This window comes from Festucalex cinctus, chromosome 18, assembly GCF_051991245.1.
Source record: "Festucalex cinctus isolate MCC-2025b chromosome 18, RoL_Fcin_1.0, whole genome shotgun sequence".
Classification (NCBI taxonomy): Eukaryota; Metazoa; Chordata; class Actinopteri; order Syngnathiformes; family Syngnathidae; genus Festucalex; species Festucalex cinctus.
The window spans coordinates 24,213,156-24,234,375 of record NC_135428.1 but is presented as its reverse complement, the minus strand read 5'-3'; the positions used below and the strand labels follow the sequence as shown (position 1 = coordinate 24,234,375).

Below are 21,220 nucleotides of genomic sequence, written 5' to 3'. Positions count from 1 at the left end.
AAGATCGCGATAGATCGGCTATGTTTGGATCAGCCTGCAGTACCAATATTGTTGAGTCAGAAGGCAGTTTAGTAGGTGTCTGAGTGTCGGCTACTGGAGGCCCCTCTGGTGACCTCTGCTGGTGGGTCACTTCAGTGGGCATCCGGCCGTCGGTTAGTCATAAAGGCGGGTCTTTTTTGACGAGTCTTTTGACAATTTCAGGAGTGCCTTCAATATGCCGTCGGCAACTGCGTTGTGGTCAGTGTCGGAGTCGACTTGGCGGTTCCGGGACTCGCGGCAGGAATCGGTTGCTGGCGCGCGTTCGACTTTATCACGTTTTGGATGATAGCGCGAGTCGGGCTTACCTTTAGCAAATTTGGAGCGCCGGCGGTCGTCAGCTTGCTTTTCTCCGTCCGATTTCTCATCACGCGAGTAGTCGGTTTTGGAGCGCAGTTTCCGGTTTCGCGGGGCGCGGGACTGTTTTGACTTTTTTGATTTAGTCTGGTCTTCCCTCGGAGCATAGGAGCAAGCTCCCTCCAGATCTGAAGGAGGACCCACGTCCACTCTATAAATTCCTGCGTCGCCTACCTTAGGGGCGGATAAGTTTAGCTTTGCATAGCCCCTAGCTGCTAAGTCACGTAGCTGCGAGCTATTCAGTGTCTCAGGACACAAAGCCAGTCCCAAGTAGTGGTTAAGGTTTTGTTGGAGGTTTCGGACAAACAACGTTTTAAAACCAGGATCTTCCTCCATGTTGGGCTCGTTAAGAGTCCCAAAATAGGCATCGCGAAGACGACTATAGAAAGCCTGAGGAGACTCCTGCTTTCCCAGTTTGACGAACATGGCGACTTCCATGCCCGACAACCCAGGGGAGCCGTCAAACTCGCGTGAGATAGCTTGGTGCAGTGCAAAGGGGTCAGACAACACATCAGCGGGCTGCCATTCCAGCAGTCTATTGACTGCTCGGCTGGACGTCATTTTAATCAAGTACAACTTATCTTCCACGGTTGCCATTGGGAACCTCTGGAGAAGATAGTTGATGTCTTTCAAGTACTCTGTTGTGTTGTGGGACCCCCCTGGTTTCGGTTCGAATTTGGCTATGTTTCGAGCCAGCTTGTCCAAATCTTTCCAGGCCACGCCCATTTGTCTCTCCAACGGGGGAGTCGACATGGGTCCACGTTGGAAACTGTCATCACCTGATGGCCCAAAAACGTGTGGGGAGGCGGCCATTGGAGGTGCCAGGCCTAAAGCGGCGGTGGTCACTGGCGGCGTCCTCCAGGCGGTTCCGGACTCAGGTGGCAGTTTGAGCTGTGGTGCTGTGGCTCTGGGATCAGGAGGTCTGCGTGGGGGTGGAGCTCCCGGCCGGGAGGCTCCTCGGGAGACCTCATGCAACTGCTGCGCCCGTTGCAACTCATGTTTAATATGAGCTAACTCTGTCTCATATTCCTGCTGGCATTGTCGGAGGCGGGTAACCTCGGCTTCAGTCAATGCTAATTTGGTTCGCAGGTCATATGAGCGGTCCACTTCGGCATTACGTTCCTCCCTAAAGGTCTGTACCTGAACTTGGAGGCGCTTCACTTCATCGGTTGACTGAGCTAGCGACGAACTAACCCGAAAGTAATTAGCTTCTGCTAGCCGAAGTTGGTCTTTTGACGGTCGTTCAGTCAAGTCAGTCACCTCTGCTTTTAGTTTGTGAATTTCATTTGCCGCGGATCTCAGCAGTTTTTCTTGCTCTCGATTTGTCTCTTTGGCGGACGCGAGAGCTTGGGTTAACTCACAAATCTTTTGATGGGAGTCAGGAGTGAAAGCAGACTCATCTGCATCACTGCCCAGATTTTCGGCTAGCGCCGCATCTGCGCGGGCTTCTGCCTCATCCAGCTGCGCTTTAACGTCATCCAGCTGGGTCTCCATGACCTTCACTCGGTCGTGGGGGGCTTCAAGCTGTGCCGTGGCGTCACGGCTCTGCTGTCGTGCCATGTAAAGTTGGTCTTTCACTTGACAGTCCTCGGCATCGCTAAGCTTCAACTGCGCAGCAAGGTTCAACGTCAGACGTCATCCGAGCATTCGAATGAGTGATTTGTCCTTTGGGGCTTTTGTCTCAGCGTCGCTCATGAGTTGCGCGAGGTTATCATTTAGCGTATTGACATCCGCATCCCTAATAGACTCAGCGTATCCAGGTAAGAAGTCCTTGGTCAGCTTCTGCACCAGTTGAGCTAAGGTCTCTAAGCTCTCACAGGGGCTGGGAGTCTCTCGGGGTGCTGCCATATTGTCAATAGCTTTTAGACGATCAAACTTATACTAGCGTTTAATAGTTAGTTAATTAGCGTACTGTAACAACTATGGCCGATGGCCCAATCCACCCTCTAATTTTTTTTTAAAGTTTGCTTCTCCTAAAGCAAATTCTCTGCAGTCGCATAAATATTTCACTGCCCAGACAGGATCTGGGCCGTTGGAGGTGCGTTGGCACTGCGGCGGAGTGCCACCGAATAGCAGGTGAGGTGCGCGGCTTAGGTGCACAACCTTGAGTCCGGCGATACGTTGCAAGTGTACGCCGGGGCCGCGGAGTCGGGCGGGCAAGCACCGCTGGTGGAACAAAAAAACAAAACAAAAAAAAAGCAAAAGAGTCTTTAGTCAGCGTTGCAGTTTGCACCTGCTTTGGCGTGGCGTGGAGCGAGGGTCCGCTCTCGGCAACAGTTGCTGCCAGAAAAGAAAAGGCCACGTGGTTGGCAAGTTTCTTGGAACAAAGAGTTCGAGCAGGCTGGGACACTTGCAGGTCGTGGAAGAGAGTTTTGGAAGAGGCTTGGAAGCAAGGGACAAGAGAGCAAGAGAGTGAGCGAGGGTCTCCTCGTCCTTTTAAAGTCTCTGGGCGGGGCTTCAGTAGGTGGTGGCACACCCTTCTGTTCGCTCGCGCAGACTTTAAGAAAAAAATTATTAAAGGGATTAATAATTTGGCATTAAATTTGGTCTGTCTGGCAAATCAGTTTTCCCACACAACCCGTTTAACACACATCGCAATTAATGCATCATAAACTAACGTGAGGTAACTTCTACTTGTCTAATCTGACTGAACTGAAAGATATTGATTATCTTTCATTCTTTATGGAGTACAAATGAAATAGGATGTTCATACACACAAAGACATAACATGAATCATTCGTAGTTCAGTTATCTGTCAAGAATTATCATGGTATAAATGTGTAAAATGCGGTTACTTATATGAAATGTCACTAAGGATAGTTCCAAGTTTCACCACTTGACGGTGCTGTTGCTCCGTCTAGACGTTCCAGGAAGGGCGAGATGCCAGAATATCCTTTGTGATTGATAAGAAGTCATGAACATTCCTTTGATCGGTCATTTGTGTATTCCAAATCATTGGAGCCATTTGTTCGGGCTCCGAGAAGACGGGCTTGAATACACTCCTTCGGCAGACGCATAAATTCCTTTGTCACCTGGTCAGCGGCTTCAAAAGAGCTTTGTTGGTGGTTGGGTGACCACCTGCAGAGCTAACCAAGCCTAGATCCTGTCTGGGCAGTGGAATATTTATGCGACTGCAGAGAATTTGCTTTAGGAGAAGCAAACTTTAAAAAAAAAAATTAGAGGGTAGAGTGGGCCTAGGCAATAGTTGTTACACTCTTTATGCTCTGTATGACACATTGAGGCTCGTTCACCTCTGTGTAATGAAGCCAACTCCGCTGGATTTGTACAAAAAAAAACAAAAACAAAAAACAGCATAGCATGACGTTTTCAGAATCTCATTGGCTGTTCAATATGTCAATCGCCATGAAATGGCTGGGATCGGTTCATATGGATACCTTTTACGCACAATGTCATTGGCCATGGAAACCAAAGCAGACTACAGGATTGGACCACATGCCATGTGTCAATCACTCCCCACATGGGTCGTTCGCGATTTCTTTCTTTTCAAGTTTGGTTCCAGAGCACTAGCCTTGAATGCTAACTCAAAAAGCATAAGAATGGGTGAGTCTTGTGCATATTTGGGAGGATGCAGCATAAAAAAAGCATGGCTTTATGACATTGGAGTGTTTACGCGTAGGGTGTTTGACTTAAAAAGAATAAGTTACCCTGGCAACTATGGAAGCCCAAAAGTGTCAAAATTCAATAAATAAAAAGGCCTTTTTGAAATAACTATTCTTTTGATAAATAACAGACAATTATGTAATATGGACATTAAATTTTAAAATGAGGTGTTGGTATTATTATGAAAAGTGTTATGCTATTCTTTAATATGTAACATATTTTATTTTGCTTAAATATTTCATAATGATTATTTTAACAACATACTTTTTAAAAAATAATGACATTTAATTTATTTTCAAGGTTTTATAAGATAAGAAAACGTTGTTTTACAAAGTCAGTTTTTATTTCATAATCTTAATGATCTGTTCTCGATGCTGCTGGACATGTAAATTTCCCAGAGGGAGCCACCCCAAAGGGATCAATTAAGTCAAGTCTAAGTCTCTAAGTTAACAGGTTTTTTTAAGTCTCGCCTTGACTACGGTAATGTATTACTCTCTGGTCTTCCCATGACCAGTCTTAAAAGTCTGCAGTTTGTACAAAATGCTGCAGCTAGAATTTTGATGTGGCCGAGAAAGTTCAATCACATTACCCCGATACGAGCCAACCTGCACTGGCTTCTGGTACACTTGAGATGCAATTTTAAGGTTCTATTACTTACATACAAAATATTACACGGCTTGGCTCCTTCCTATCTCGTCGCTTTATGAGTACCATATGTTCCAGTGCTTCAACCTCCTAAATGGACCTTCGCACTTTTCTAGTTACTAATGTTTAGTATCACAAATGTAAATTATTAATAAAGCACTTTAAGAACAGGAATTGCTGTATACAAAGTGCTGTATATAAACATAAATATGAGTTGTGCAGTTAAGAATAAGGTAACAAAACAAGAACAAAGCAAACATTTTGAAGTACGTATACAAGTTGTTGTTTTTTTTTTAACAAGTAAATGCATTTTACATCAGTAAATGAATAAGAAGCGAGTGAATAAAGAAATAAATAAATGCATAAATAAGTAGACTAAACATTAAATTCATGCACACCACAAAACACCAAAAACAAATCTCATGGTGCGCCAAGAGCCAAAGAATTAAGGGTGGGAATCTCTGACATGAGGCTGATTCGATATGTATCTCGATACACAGGTTGCGATTCGATTGAAAAACGATTATCTTTCAGAACAGAACGGTTCGATACGGTTCGATTAAGTTTGGGAACGATACGATTTTCGATTCGATACGATTCATTTCAATATTCAAAACTTAGTGACATTTGTTGCTTGTATACATTAATCTTAAAACACCACACATTTTTACAGTATCTACAAATGTGTTAAAAAAACAACAACAAAAATGTCTTCGATATTTTTATATATTGAATCAATTATTTAAATAGGCCGCAACAAAGGGCTGGGCGATATGACTGAAAAATGTATCAGTTTAAATATGTATTAGTCTATTGACAGTTATAATTGTTTTTTTTGTTGTTGTTTTTTTTTATTCAAAATAAGGATCAGGAAAACAAAAGGCTGATAATTCAATTTGAAATATAAATATTTAACCTTTAAAAAGACACCAACACAATTAAACAGAATATGTGCACAGTGTGAAGTATTTCAGAAACGTAAATTTAAGACATGAAATAAAACTACCGTCCAGCCAAAAGAAATATGAAGCCACCTTATGGAACAATAAATCTATCAAACACATTTTAACCACGTAATATATCCAAAAATATTTCCAAAAGTGCCCTTCCCTTTTTATCAACAACTTTTGTTTTTAACAATTTTTGTTTTTCTTTTGCCATCACATTCATTTTTGGTTAATGTATGACATTTTTTTTTCTTTTTTTTAATCTGAGACATGATGCTGACCACGGAATCACAACTATTCATGTTTTTGTTGTTGTTTTTTTGGGCTGTCGTTCATTTTGAGTTTGATGACGTAATTGCGGGCACGTCTCAGTTCTCCTATCTGCTGCTCATACTAGTTGTGTACATTGACAGGGAGCCACAAACTGAGAAATGAGATACTTGCAGTGTGCTTTCAGCTTAGCTGGTGTGTTGGCTGTGGGGCATACCTGTGTCGTTTGAATCCATGCATTGGATCGTCACGGAGTTATTCTTTTTGGCTCGCGCGCAGTACCAACGCCGGCCCGGGACATACAAGTGCACCGAGAGGACTCGATAGCCATGGGAAATACCGAGATGTATGGCACTGGCTTCTGCTACTGTCTTCAGTTGATGTCACTCGTTGTGCGCACGCGCGCGCGCGCCGTGTCGCGAGCCCGGCGTTGACGGTGTGCCAAACAAAAAAAGGTGCGTAACGTCTTTGCATTATGTTTACAACATCCGGGGAATGAAGCGTCTCTGAGCGCTACTTTGCTAGTTCTCTGTAAACACGGAAGTAGCTTGAATAGTGCTGCTCCTGAAACGTAAACAAAACAAGTCGACGGTGCAGAACTCTTGCTATTGTTATGAAAACTATGAAGTCTCACTCGCAACCGATTCACGGCCAGGCGATATCCGGTCCAGAGCTTTACAAGCGATGTATCTAAGGATTCCCGGCGGATTTTGTATCGGTTGACAAGTCTGCTACCGATACGGTCGTTTAGCTCCCCTTGACGAACGATGGTTCGGTCGAATCGTTTTTTTGTCCCACCCCTACAAAGAATACAGATGTGTTTTAAGACCTGTAAAAAAAAAAAAAACGGGATAAAGAAGGGGATTGCCTAATATTTAGTGGAAGGTCATTCCAAAGGGAGGGACCGGCAACAGCAAAGGCTCGATCTCCTCTAAGCCTCCGCTTAGCCCTCGGCACCTTCAATTGAGTCTGGTCTGCAGACTTGAGGCACCGGGCAGGTGTGTAGGGGTGCAAGAGCTCAGCGGGATAAGGTGGGGCAAGACCATTGAGAGATTTGAAAACAAATAGAGGGAATCTTAAAGTGGACTCTAAATTTCATAGGCAGCCAGTGGAGAGAGGCCAGGATAGGGGTTGTGTTCCCTCTTACGGGAACCAGTAAGGAGACGAGCAACAGCATTTTGGACAAGCTGGAGACGCTGGAGGGAGGACTGGCTGATTCCAAAATAAAGTGCATTACAGTAATGCAGCCGAGATGAAACAAAGGCATGGATTACCGTTTCTAAGTGCTGCTGAGATTTTTTACCTAAGATGAAAAAAGATGGATTTGACAACAGCGGAAATTTGCCGGTCCAGTTTAAAATCACTGTCTATCTTGACACCCAGGTTTGAGACTGTTGACTTTCGATAGTGTGCCAGAGGACCCAAGTCGGCAGGATGAGAAGAGCCGCTGGGACCAAAGACCATAACTTCTGTTTTCTTCTCATTGAAGTTCAAGAAATTTAAAGCCATCCAGGCTTTGATTTCTTCCAGACAGTCCAAAAGAGGCCTCAATGAGAAAGCGTCCTTTTCATCATCCGCATCGCAGTGAAAAGAGGTTTTCTAAGGATGGAGACCAAGGGCAGTAAATATATTGAGAACAGTAGGGGCCCCAATACAGAACCTTGTGGAACACCATATGACAGTGCGGGACTCGGAGCACCCAGGGCGAACACAGAATGTTCTGTCGGCCAAATAGGATCGAAACCACTAAAGAGCACTACCACCAATGCCCACCCGGTGCTGTAAACGAGTCAACAGAATACAGTGGTCCACTGTACCAAATGCTGCAGTCAGGTCTAGCAGTATGAGACATACATAGTCTCCAGTGTCATTTGACAGGACAATGTCATTAAAAACTCGTAACAGGGCTGACTCTGTGCTATACATTTTCTTAAAACCTGACTGGAAAAACTCCAAGATGTTATTTTCTTCCAAGAAGGTGCTTCGGTGCATGTGTACCACTTTCTCTAGAATTGTTTAGATAAAAGGCAGTTTGGAAATAGGGCCTAAAATATGATAGCACACTGTTCTAGACCGGGTTTCTTCAGGAGTGGTTGCACCACAGCATGCTAAAATTGTTTGTGGACTACGCCAGAAGACAGCCTACTGTTGATAATAGCCAGAACTGAATTGCCGAAACTCGGGAGAACCTCTTTAAAGAAATGAGGGGGAACAAAATCATATGGGGAGCCAGAAACCTTAATCTGGTGGACAACGTCTTCTAGAGAGCTCAGGGAAATGGCTTCAAATGAATTTAGCACCACCGAGCCATGGACCTGAATGGAAGGGTCAGAGGTGATGGTGGTGGTGGTGAGTGCTCTAGCTTTGTCAATCTTATCAATAAAGTTTTGAAGGAAGTTATTGCACATTTCAAGGGAAGAGTTTGTGCAGGCAGGCTGCGGAGGTTTAAGTACTGAATCAATAGTTTCAAAGAGTACATGTAGATAATGACGGTTTGCCTGAATGATTCAAGAGGTGTTCTTTTTTTGCCTCTTTCACAGTATTCTGGTAACAGCGCCAAGTTTCTTTCAGGATCTGATAGGAGACCTGCAATCTGTCCTTTTTCCACCTTTGTTCAGCTTTGCGGCACTCCCGTTTGGCTGCACGTGTTTTTTCATTGAACCAGGGCTCACGTCTGACTTTGGACCGCACGGTTTTGAATGGAGCCACTGAATCAAGTATATTGAGGCAGCGTGAGTGGAACCACGAGCTGAGTCCCTCTGTGTTTGAAGTGTTGATACAAAGCTCATCAAAGGCATCAGACAACTGATCAGCAGTGAGGGGGTTAAAAACGCTACGCCTTGACTCAGGAGCAGCCGGTGTAACAGAAGCAGTGGGATGAAAATTCTTATCAAAGCAAACAGCCATATGATCAGATATCACATTTTCCATTGTTGTTAGATTTGACACTGGGAGACCATAGACAAGAACCAGGTCTAACGAATGACCTTTTTCATATGTGGGACCAGACACACACTGCACGAGGTTAAATGAGTCAATAAGGCTTAAAATGTCCTTAGCCAATGGTTTATCAGGACAGCACACATGAATATTAAAGTCCCCCATAATCAGGATATGATCATATTTTAGCACGACTTCAGCAACAAGATTTGCAAAGTCATTTAAAAAGTCCTTATTGTATTTTGGAGGTCGGTAGATGACACAGCACAGCACAGTTTGGCCGACTTCAAATAAAGTGGCTTCAAAGCTGTTGACCGGTGCAAACAGACATTGTTGACATTTATAATTGTTTTTAAAAATACTCGCCGTTCCACCACCTCGGTCCGATGTCCTTGGAAGGTCCAAGTAAGCGCAGTAATAATGGTATGGTAATGGTAGTAATTCAATCATCGTGGTGGAATCACCGGCGACAGACCAGGTCTCTGTCAGGCATAGGAAACCCAGCTCGTTTGAGAGAACAAACTCTCTTAAAATGAAGGTTTTGTTTGTCAACGACCGCGCATTTAATAGCGCGATCCTTGTGGGAGCAGCAGGAGTGCGTGGCTCTTCCTTTCGGTGGTCTTGGGGAAGCTCCTTCAGGAGCTGGAGTTCGGCACCGCGTCCAAGGTGCGGAGGGAGGCTCGGCCGAGGCTTTCCAGGCGAGCCGACGATCGTTAGCAGCCGGGAGCCAGCAGGGTCCGGGATACGCCACAACGGAGTACATCCAGGCGTTCGGGACCGAGCGGGAGACGATGCTTGTTCTAGCACCTGCTTTAGCTTCAACAGCTGGCCGCCACATTTTCCCTGGCGCCGCCGCTTCCTCCACGGGGGAATGTGCGGCATGAACGCAGAAGAGCTCAGCCGGAATGTCTGCCAAAAGCGGGGGCAACGTTTTCTCCCAACCATGCTTGAACACACCAGAAACTCCGACGTTGTGTTGTAGGTCCAACAAGGAGTCGCGTTCGTCGACGAGTCGTGACTCACTCAGAACAGTACCAAGCACTGTTATCAGGAAATAAAGTCGAAACAAGAGGACCGTTGCCGTACACACTGGCACACTGTCTGCCATCTTGATTGAATTGAATTGAATTGTGGCCTATTCAGCATCCATTGCAGCCTGGTCATCCTGGAAGGCGGATTACCACATCTGCGGCCCCTTGTCAAGGTTTCTCATTTTCCCCTGATGTTTTTTTTTTTTAGTTTTTCCTTGCCCTATAAATAAAGATGACTTGACTTCTGTGGTTCGATCAGGGGATGTCGTTGGTATTTGTCAACTGTGGGCATGTGAAGTCATTTGAGACTCTTCTGTGATTAAGGGCTATGTAAATAAACTTGACTTATTCCTTCTGTACTCATTTGTAAACAGACCACTGAGAAACGTTCCTTTTCATGACAATAATGCAAATTAAAGGTGTAAGTCGATTAAAATTTTTAATCGTAATTAATCGCATGACTTCAATAATTAACTGACAATTAATCGCACATTAATCCCGTTTTATACTTCAATTTATATCTAAATTTTCAATAAAATGTATATTTTTTTCCTAATTTAAATATGGTTTATATTTTAGTCATTGATACAGTAATTTCATAACAATTGAATAAAAAAAAATACAATTTAAAATATGTATTGTACGTTAAAACAAAACAAGTGTGACAGATTTGTGTTGATCATTTTTCTTTCACTGCAACATGGCATAATTGCATTTGTAAGACATACAATATGGCATAATTGCATTTGTGAGACAATGGTGACAGCTCAGTGCATTTTTCTTTTCATATTAAGAGCTGCCTAATTTTTAACATGAAGTAACTTGTGAAATTAATGCACATTTTTAAAACTGTAAAATACGACCTAGTCCCCAGAAATATATGCATTGTTATTTAATTTATTACTGTGAAATTGTGTTAGTGTATTCCTTTGCGGAACGCGGAATGCTTAATTTGTTAAGTTCAATAGGATGTACATTGTAAAATAACGTTCATTTACTGCATACTAACCAGAAGCGATCGTGTACTTTTCATATTAAGAGCTACCGAATTTTAAACAAGAAGTAACTTGCGATCTTCTACACATTTTTAAATTGTAAAATACAACTTGACGCAAGTTCCCACAAATATATGCAGTATAATTTAAATTATTACTGCTAAATTGTGTTATAGTGACTCCGTTTCACAACGTTGGACGCTTTTATTTTGTTAAGTTCCCGGATGCGCCGTGATGCCCCTCTGAAGCGAACACGTCGCGACTCGCTTGTACTTTAACTTTCACAACACACGCACGGTGCTTTACTACAACGACACAGAAGACGAGACTTTCTGGAGCTGCCGAATAAAATACAATACACCTCACATGAAAAGATCAAGTGGCTTGGAGTCACTCCAAGTGACAAGACGTGTAAGAACTATTGCCTAGGTCCATTTCACCCTCTAATTTTTTTTTTAGTTTGCTTCTCTTAAAGCAAATTCTCTGCAGTGCATGAATATGCCACTGCCCAGACAGGATCCAGCCTGGTCAGCCCTACAGGTGGTTACCCAGCCACCAACAAAACTCTTTTGAAGCCGGTGACCAGGTGACAAAGGAATTTATGCGTCTGCCGAAGGAGTGTATTTCAAGCAGTCTTCTCGGAGCCCGAACAAATGGCTCCAATGGTTTGGAATACACAAATGACCGATCAAAGGAATGTTCATGACTTCTTATCAATCACAAAAGGATACTCTGGCGCCTCGCCCTTCCTGGAACGTCTAGATGGAGCAACAACACCTCCAAGTGGCGAAACTTGGAACTATCCTTAGTGACAATTCACATAAGTAACCGCATTTTACACATCTATACCATGATAATTCTTGACAGACAACTGAACTACGAATGATTCATGTTATATCTTTGTGTGTATGAACATCCTATTTCATGTGTCCTCCATAAAGAATGCAAGATAATCAATATCTCTCAGTTCAGTCAGATTAGACAAGTAGAAGTTACCTCACAAGTGAGTTTATGATGCATTAATTACAATTTGTGTTAAACGGGGTGTGTGGGAAAACTGATTTGCCAGACTGACCAAATTTAATGCCAAATTATTAATCTTTTTAATAATTTTCCTTTTAAAGTCTGCGCGAGCGAACAGAAGGGTGTGCCTTCACCTGCTCGCCCCACCCAGAGACTATAAAAGGATGAGCAGACCTCCGCCCGCTCTCTTGCCCTCTTCCTGCTCTCACAAGCCTCAACCAAAAAAACTCCCTGGCACGAACTGCAAGTGTCCCAGGCTGCTCGAACTCTTTGTTCAAACTTGCAAACCACGTGGCCTTTTTCTTTCCTGGCAGGATCCGTTAACGAGATCGGATCCTCGCTCCACGCCACGCCAAAGCAAGTGCAAACTGCAACGCTGACTAAAGACTCTTTTGTTTTGTTGTTTTGTTTTTTTGTTCCACTATCGGTGCTTACCCGCCCGACCTTCGCGGTCCCGGGTACACTTGCAACGCACCACCGGACTCAAGGTTGCGCACCTCAGCCGCTCAGCACCTCACCTGCTATTCGGTGGCGCCCCGCCGCGGTGCTAGCTCACCTCCAACGGCTGGCCTTCCCCGTACGCAGGCGCGTAGCGGACCGAACTCGACCTGGAACCGGGCAGCCGTCCGGCAGAACCAACCTCGCCAAGTCGACCAACCAATCAAGGGACGAGCCGCGCAACTACGTCAGGCCCCTGGCGTGGCTCCCTTGCTCTGTGGAATAAACCCTTTTTTTTTTCTTGCCTTTTTCAACGAACATTGACTATTTTTCCCCCTTGTCAAAAAGGCCGCCACTTCTGTTTGTTTCTACGCCACTCCAAGTCTCGTAAGTGCGCTTGATTTCTACCTCGGCGTATCCACTGTGTGCCACTTACGTTTGAAACATCACAAATCTGGCAGGTCAAATTTTCTCTTTTCCCTGTTTCTTTATTCATTCGCATTCCTTCCTTATTTTCATTCGCTTTATTTTATTTCTTTTCATCTGACGGTAGGATAGTTAGATAGGCAGTATTTTGATTCTGTAGTGTAGCAATCGTGAATAAATGCATGTTTTATGAACTGTATTCCGCCTAAGTCATCTGTGTTTCCGAGTGGATTATTATTCTTTTGTTAGTACAACGAACCACTGAATATCGAGTGTGGCGACTTTAGATTATCAATGACTGATGAAAGAAGGATTTTGGTCGTTGTTTGCTTCTGTTAACCCAAAGCAAAAACAACGTGGTGCTCCAGAGGTTATCGAGGTAAATACAATTTACCTCTGTAACGTCCAGATTATTAATTCGTCCAAAAGACGACCCAATTATCGCTACAGACGGCATCCATTGAGCTCTTGGCTCCCTCTTGGAGAGCTGTAGCAGCTATGCTGCTGTGCTAATCGCTAACACTGGTGCTACCGAGTGCGTTCTGTCAAAGCAGGGAACTGGTGGAAATGCGACACCGTCCAAACGGCTCCTCCACTTGAACATTCTGCCCCTTAAACATTGTGTATTGTAGCTCCAGTGCAGTACAGTGCATTTCTTTTGGGTCATTTTGACGTGGACGTTTCTGCTACTTCGCGACTGGAATTCTATTAGAGGCTTTCCAAATAAGGAAGCGGTCGTTAATCAAGCGCTAAAAAAATTAGAGTCGTTAAAGGCACTTTAAGTTAATGAGATGATAACACGATAATTTTGACACCCATAGTTCAAATAGTTCTACAAGGCATGCTCGCCTCACTCTTCTAGTTGAACTTACTGCCGTCATAGCTGAGCGTTGCAAACTTGACCCTCCTCTCAGCGTAGCCAGCGCTGTTGTAGATTTTCATCTGAAGCTCGTACCAGGTTGCCTCCTGCAGATCGTAGAGGATGTAACTCTTTGTGAGGGAGGTGCGCTGTGCTGTGGTCCATGAAGGAGAATCCATTGGCCGATACTCCAGTGTGAAGGAGGTGATCGGGCATCCACCATTGTTCCAGCCATTCAGGTTGAGTTTCACTCGAGTGGCATTGATACTGGTAAAGAGCTCCTGCTCCTTGGAGTACTGAGGTTCTGATGGGATAATAGGACAAGGTAAGAATGAACACAAGTCTACAGGCTCAAGCGATATGACGAAGTGAAACAAGACTGACCCAAGCCTGACACAAAACACAGTAGAATGTTTGATCATCCATTTTGATGATACATGACTACAATTTATGCAAACACAGCACACAACTATTGTGTTGTTGACTAGAACCTAGAAAAAATCAAAATGAACACATTCCTCACCTTTCCCATGGGTCTTTGCTTCAATTATCTCACTTATGCGTCCAGGCCCAACAGCATTCTGGGCCGTTAGAGTGAACTTGTACCAGGTGCCACACTTGAGGTTCTCCAGTCGGTAGGAGCGCTCACTTGGACTGATGGCGAAGTTGCCCCACTGTTCACTGTTGTCCTCGGAATATTGCAGAATGTAGCCTAGGGACAAAAGAGGATTATTGAATGCCAGATTAGTTTTGGAAGAATAATTTGACAGATGATGATGATCATGATTAGAATCTGGTGCTGTCACTTTTGAATATATTTAGAATCTATTAATGTATCGATTATTCGACTAATTAGTTTCACTTTAGTTTTGCATTAAAGTGCATTACAAAAGCATTTTTCTTTTGAAAGAGATGTTTCTTTTGCACTTCATTTCAATTATATAGTGATTAAAAATTATATATAATATAAAATTATAGTGATAAAAAAAAAAAGGTGGATTGATGTACTGTGTTACCGGTTTAGTCATTGTTTTCCAAAGTAAAACAGATGTTTGCAATTGCCTTATTTTGATTAAAGGGGCACGAAGCAGGATTCAGAGTTTTTGCATATTTGCAACCCCTCTAGCAAAACGCGGAATGGACCCCAGCGACGTGCACATGGCCAGGGGCGTGCACGACTTCCCGGGCATGAGCAAACCTCCAAGTTAATTGAACAAACGTCAACACGGAGCACAACGCCTTTTTCATAGGCTTAATAATGTCTGCAGCGGTAAGAAACGTATTCATCTTCAAGTTACTTTGTTTGTGAAAGTCATTTTGAGTGACAAAAGTTTACCTTACAACCTTACAAACGATTCCTGTGAATCCGATGACATTCTGTATGTTGCTAATATATACTTATTTTTTAATGTAATCAAGCACAAGTACAAAGCAAATGAGTCAACTAATTAATCAAGTCGGCTTTGCTGGGCACTTACAGTTGTTTTACAGCATGCCACGTCTCAGCACTCACGCTGCATTCACACCAAAAGCGGGGTTGGGGGTGGGGGGACGCGGTGCGCAGAAGAGAAATCCGCACATTCGTGATGAAAACCCGCACGCTCGCATATTCGCCAAACTTGAAAAATGTGAACTTTTTTTGCATTAAGCCTCACGGTAGCCCATCTGCTTCGAGTACGGGCTACGTCACTTCCTGTCAGTTGTCACCCGGAGTGTGACAACACGGCTAGTCGGGACAGAATGATGAGCAAGGAAGTGCTGGTAAGTGGATTTACTTGTTGAACTGTACCGAGGCAGCAGCAGTGTTTATCATCCATGACAAAGTTATTTTTAGCGCAACTGCCCGCCATAGATTGTCACTAAAAAAGCTAAAGTGCTGTCACGTACCTCTAAAAAAAGGGAAAATGGTGCCACAGCTGTATAGACCCAAGAAAGAAGTGGAAGTAGTCGGCAGTGCTCACTTTTTGTTGACTCCCTAAATTGCTCTATAGTTGTTCGCTGCTCCTACATTTATCCGCGTCCTCCCGCGACGCTGGTCCGAAAGTTTTTTTTTTTTTTTTTTTTACCTTTTCGTTGCACTAGACTGGACATTGCTCCTCTTTGTCTTCCGTGGAGTCTCTACAAGAGATTGAGACGTCTTCAAGTCCATCTTGAATTAGTTGTCCTGTCCGTGAAGTTGCGCGAACAATCGCGAGAGCTAACGGGGACAATAGCGTGAAGGTGCATGACGTCATGCTCAGAAAATGCTCAGTTAAAGAGTCCGGCCCGAATGCTCCACCATTATTTCACTTTACAGGAAAATAGGGGCAACAGTCATTGTGCCACAGTAGTGCCTCCTGTCCATAATACAATTCTTAAAACATGTGCGGGTGAAAAATATGGTTATTTTAACACTCCAATTTAACCCCGGGTTTACACCGGTTGCGGTGCGGCTGCGGTGCGGTGCGTCTTGACTGCGTGCTCCGGACGGGTCAATTTTTTGGCCAATCCACACCGGCTCCGCACAGCTGCGGTCCGGCAGCTCCGTCGCCGACCACTTCCCGCCGTGTCTCGCGTGACCGCGCGGTCATGTGGCATTAAAAACAACGACAAACACACAGAAAGTCTGTGCTCAACAGAGAAGCAGAAAGAGAGGTGGACTTTTTTTATTTTGTGGCTTTCTACCTCCAATATAAACCTCTTCTCGTCCATGTTCGCTGGTGTCTAAACCGTGAATGAGCACCTCGCACGTTAACTCCTGGCCCGTCTACGCCCACATCACGTTTTGCTAGCATGCTTGCGAAATAGGAGCTGGCGAGTGTTTTATCTTGAAAGGTAACCGGAAATTTATTTCAAAACTGCGTCGGTCTTCCTGTCCCGCTCGATGTGTTTTGTGCTACCTTGCCATTTGCCGGAGGCCTACCGCTGCGGCGTCCGGCAAAAATAGAAAATAGGTCTATCCTTGCGGAAGGGCTGCGGCACGCCGCAGTCGACACGCAACACACCCGCAAGCGGTGTAAACTGCACCATTCGAATGAATGGAATCTAATTGCTTGCGTCGCCGGAACGCACCGCAACCGGTGTAAACCCGGGGTGAGTCTTAACTTGTGTCGTGCTCCTTTAAACACAGAAGATAATCAGTTTTCTTTCATCAAGGACTACAGATATCAGTGAACAATTACTGCTGATATGCCGAAATCAGAGGATTTGGACAATTTTAAATTAAAAACTGGCTCCAAACGATTTCTCGTTTATGAAAAGAAGTTGTTTATAATTTTATAATCGATCACTTGTCGATTAAATTGATTAATTTTGACAGCTCTATTAGAATCAGAATGAGATTTATTGGCCGTAAAAAAACACACAAAGAATTAGTCTTCACAGTCACAGTCACAGTCCCCGTCTGGGAAACACGAAAAATAACAATGACCAACAAAGGGAGATCTCAGAGTTTCTTAGATGGAAAAAAAGGGAACATGAGGAAGGAGGGAAGGGAAAAAAATGTATCAGTTTTAGTCATATTGTGTGTGGTGGGTTGCACAGATAATCTCATCACAGCTCCCCACACACATAAAGATTATCTTCTACCACTGGTCAAGAATCCAGTCCTCCGAGGGAAACCTCTTGATCACACGTGACTTCACAAACTTGAAGACGACTAGGCACTTCCGGGTATGCGTCGATTGCCGAATCAGCTGCTTGTTTATGAGCTAGCTTATAAACAGACTTAGCTTGTAGCAAATGTGTGTGACGTCATGCATGCTGGGATCACGTCTCTGATCAACTGCTGAAAGGAGGCTGATTCTGTCCTCTTTCATCTAAAAACTGCTTCAAACATCAAAGCGTATGTAGGGATGGAAGAATGTTGATTTGTTGTGATTGTATTGTATTGGTGTTAATGTTTTATGTTATGTTTGTTTTTTTGTCTTTCTGTAAAGCGCTTTGTGACAGTTCAGGCTGTTTGAAAGCGCTATATAAATAAACTTGAGTTGAGTTAAGTTGAGTTGAGTTTGTTGAGTTGATGGGACAGGAGATGGGGCCAGTATAAGATGTTAATGTCTGCAAGGAAACAATTGCCTTGGAAAATAATTTCTGCCGCCTGGGGATTCCACGTTTATACAAAAAAGACATTGGGTAGGTCGCCCTCAGAGCATATAGGCTGTTGTCATAATTGTCGTTATAAAAATAATAATTTTAAAAAACTTGGAGAAAACACTTCACCTCGAGACCATAAAGTCCAATTCACACTGGCTGTGGAACGGACGCGGTGCGTTTTCTGTACGGCGGCCGTACGGACGCCACAAGGATAGAACGCATTCAAGTCTCAGTGTCAATTAACACCAGCTGCGGTGCGGTGCGTCTGCGGTGTGGAACGACTGTGGCGATGCGGAAGGTTTCCGCAAGCGTTCCTATTTTTCCCGGACGCCGCATGCGGATTTTCATGAAGCTGAAGAAATGACACGAGTTTGACAAGAAATCAGGCATCTCGCATCAAGGTAAATCCGGTATATTTCACAATAAAACTTTTTGCGAACTCGTTTTTTGGGAGGGAAGCTAGCTAGCGACATAGCATGACAAGAGTCGGATAGTTAAGACAAAAAATTAGCTCAGAATAAATTAAACATGACAAAATAACACTATTTAAACACAAAACGTACTTACCCATGGTAAATAGTTATGGTAGAAGTCCCAGAAATGATGTCCAAAAAGCATATCGATGTAACAACAGGCAAGTGTGTCTATTGTTTACAAAATTGGACTCTATATACGTATGTGGTTGTTATCGTGTGAACTCACCTCTCCAGCGTGAACCCCACGTGATCTTGTGGTCTGGCGGGTGCAGATTTCTGGACACGCAACCCACACAGTGTCAATTGCAGTCCTTGCGGAAGCCGTACGGAAAACGCACCGCGACCTTTCCGCAGTCAGTGTGAATTGGGCTTAAGGTAACTGAGATCCGGACGTCACGTGACTATTTCACTCAACACGCCTCTCTGCGGCAGGAAAGTAACTACAATGGTGAAGAGGGCAAAACTAGTGTTTAACCGTCAACTTTCCGCCCAAGAGCATTGACAGTCACTTTGATGAAATGGACATGATATACATGCGGCAGGTGGACATGTTAGATTGCCAATGAAGTGTCAGGAGTGTTGTTGTTTTTTTTTTCTCTCTCAAATCGGCAACGCTGCTACGTGGAATTACCCACTCTCTTAAAATACGGATTTACTTCCCCTTTATGTGTTGTCAAAATGCCATCGAAGGTAGCAGTTTCACGCAAGTCTTGCAGATTTTATTTACATACATTAGCAACTTAGCAGCTGCTAATTCAGCCGCGGAATTTATGCCGTAAAAAGTCTTCTTTTTTGTGTTGGTCAATTATTAAATTCAACTGCATTATTAAACCCCCTGACAAAAAATACAAAATCACTGCTCCTGAAAAGCAATTTAATATGTAATTTTGGAGAACTAAGGGCAAATCACAGAGGTTCGACAAATTTTTTTTTCAAATACCACCTTTTAAACTGTAAAGAAACACTAAAAAAAGGAAAGAAAATTGTTGAAGACAGTCACAATTTATTGAGCTTGGTTTGCCTCTTTTTGGTTGCTGCTGCCTTAGCGGAGAAGAAGAAAATTTACCAACTCAACTCAATTCAACTCAAGTTTATTTATATAGCGCCTTCAAACAGCCTGAGCTGTCACAAAGCGCTTTACAGAAACACAAAAAAAACAACCACAAGACAACAATAATACAAATAGAGCTGCGAGCAGCTATAAAGGGCCCTCGCAACCCGGGCCACGTTGGGGTATTTGCACGTCGGGGTACTGGCATGTTGGGGTACTGTCAAATAGGAAACCATCTAAATTTTAAACGTTTTTGCCATGCTTTGTGTTTGTAAAGTTTCATGGAAAGGCCAAAAATGATGCACAATTAACAAAATAAAATCAAAATGGATTGGCACATGGCTATATAGAATACTTTTTGAATATATTAGGCATGCCTGCCAATATTCACACATCTAGCTGAATCATATAATCGGAAAGACTTCATAAAAATGTCTAGAGGGCGCTATTGAAGCATTTATTGCAAATTTAATAAGAAATCTCTAAAATATTCATGCTTATGACAAGCCTGATGTGTGTGTAAAGTTTCATGAGTTTTTGCACATGTTTAGACCAAAAAAAAAAAAAGCTGCATTTTACTTGGCAAACAATCCATCGCCATGAAACAGCGTGCGACAAAATAAATAACTTTCGATAACTTTGTATCTTAAACATCTTAAGATGAAGCACACCAAGTTTGAAGACAGTCGGATAAATTTTGTAGGAGGAGTTCGTTAAAAATGACCCCTAAAAAAGGCCACAAAAAATGGCTACAAATCCCAACGTAAATCAAAATGGCGGACTTCCTGTTTGGTTTAGCAGATGGTTCCAAGAGACTTTTTTGTACATCGTGGGCTCTTATGTATGCCTCTAAATTATCATAGCGCTAGGTGAAACGTACAACCGGGAATGCTTCGTTAAAGAGGAGTTTTTTTACCTCAAAATGTGATGACCGGCCCCTACGGGACTTCCTGTTGGGTTTAGCACATGGCACCAAAGACTTTTTTGTACATCGTGGGCTGTTAAATTTGTCTCCAAATTTTCGTAGCTCTAGCTGCTTCGTACAACTGGGAATGCTTCATTAAGAGGGAATTTTTTCCTTTGCAAACTGTGCATGCCACGGCAACAGCATGCGACGAAATAAAAAGCTTTCAATAACTTTTCATCTTCAACATTTTAAGATGAATCACACCAAGTTTGGAGATGATCGGATAAACTCTGTAGGAGGAGTTCGTTAAAATAAGACCCCTATGAAATGGCCCAAAAAATGGCAACACGTTCCAAAGTAAATCAAAATGGCGGACTTCCTGTTCGGTTTAGCATATGGTTCAAAAAGAGTTTTTTGTACCTTGAGGGCTGTTACATATGTCTTCAAATGTTGGTAACTCTAGGTGAAATGTACAGCCGGGAATGCTTCATTAAATAAGAATTGTGAAACACAAAATTTGATGCCTCGCCTCTGGCGGACTTCCTGTTAGGTTTAGCATATGGCACCAACAGGCTTTTTTGTAGATCATAGTCTGTTACATATGTGTACCAATTTTCGTGGCTCTCAATTAAACGTACCACCGGCAATGCTTTGTTAAGTAAGAATTTTGAAACTGTAAATTTGATGCCCCGCCACCGTCATATAGTATGTCAAAAACTTTAGATTTTTTACCATGATGTTGTCCCAGGTGTTGAGATGGTACAGCCCAAGTTTGAAGTCAATCGGGTTAACCGTGTAGGAGAAGCGGGCAAAAGTATGACCCCTGTAAATGTGCAAAAATGGGCCAAAATTGGACATTCAAATACTCATACCTCACTTCCTGTCTATTTTAGGGTACACATATCAAAGAGGTTTTTGTTCATCTGGATGTGCTACAGGTGCCACACAATTTTCGTAGCCATAGGACAATCGTAGCGGGACAGGGATCCGTTAAACCTATGTAGGTGGCGCTACAGAGCCATTTTTCTGTTATCATGTATGGCGACTTTAAAATATCAAATTTTTCGCCAGGCCCGATCTGCGTGTAAAGTTTGGTGAGTTTTCGTTCATGTTTAGTGCCTCAA

The 21,220-nt window shown here is 43.4% G+C and overlaps 1 protein-coding gene across 8 annotated transcripts in view; it reads right to left on the bottom strand.

The window, feature by feature from the left end:
• The window catches only part of dscama (Down syndrome cell adhesion molecule a), a 703,869-nt gene that overhangs the window by 53,930 nt on the left and 628,719 nt on the right, over window positions 1–21,220 (bottom strand). For all 8 annotated transcript variants that reach the window (XM_077504132.1, XM_077504133.1, XM_077504134.1 and 5 more), the window contains 2 exons: window positions 14,112–14,300; window positions 13,602–13,892 (listed from right to left, as the gene is read on the bottom strand). In XM_077504132.1, coding sequence (XP_077360258.1) covers window positions 13,602–13,892; window positions 14,112–14,300 — 480 coding nt within the window. The remainder of the gene's footprint in view (window positions 1–13,601; window positions 13,893–14,111; window positions 14,301–21,220) is intronic.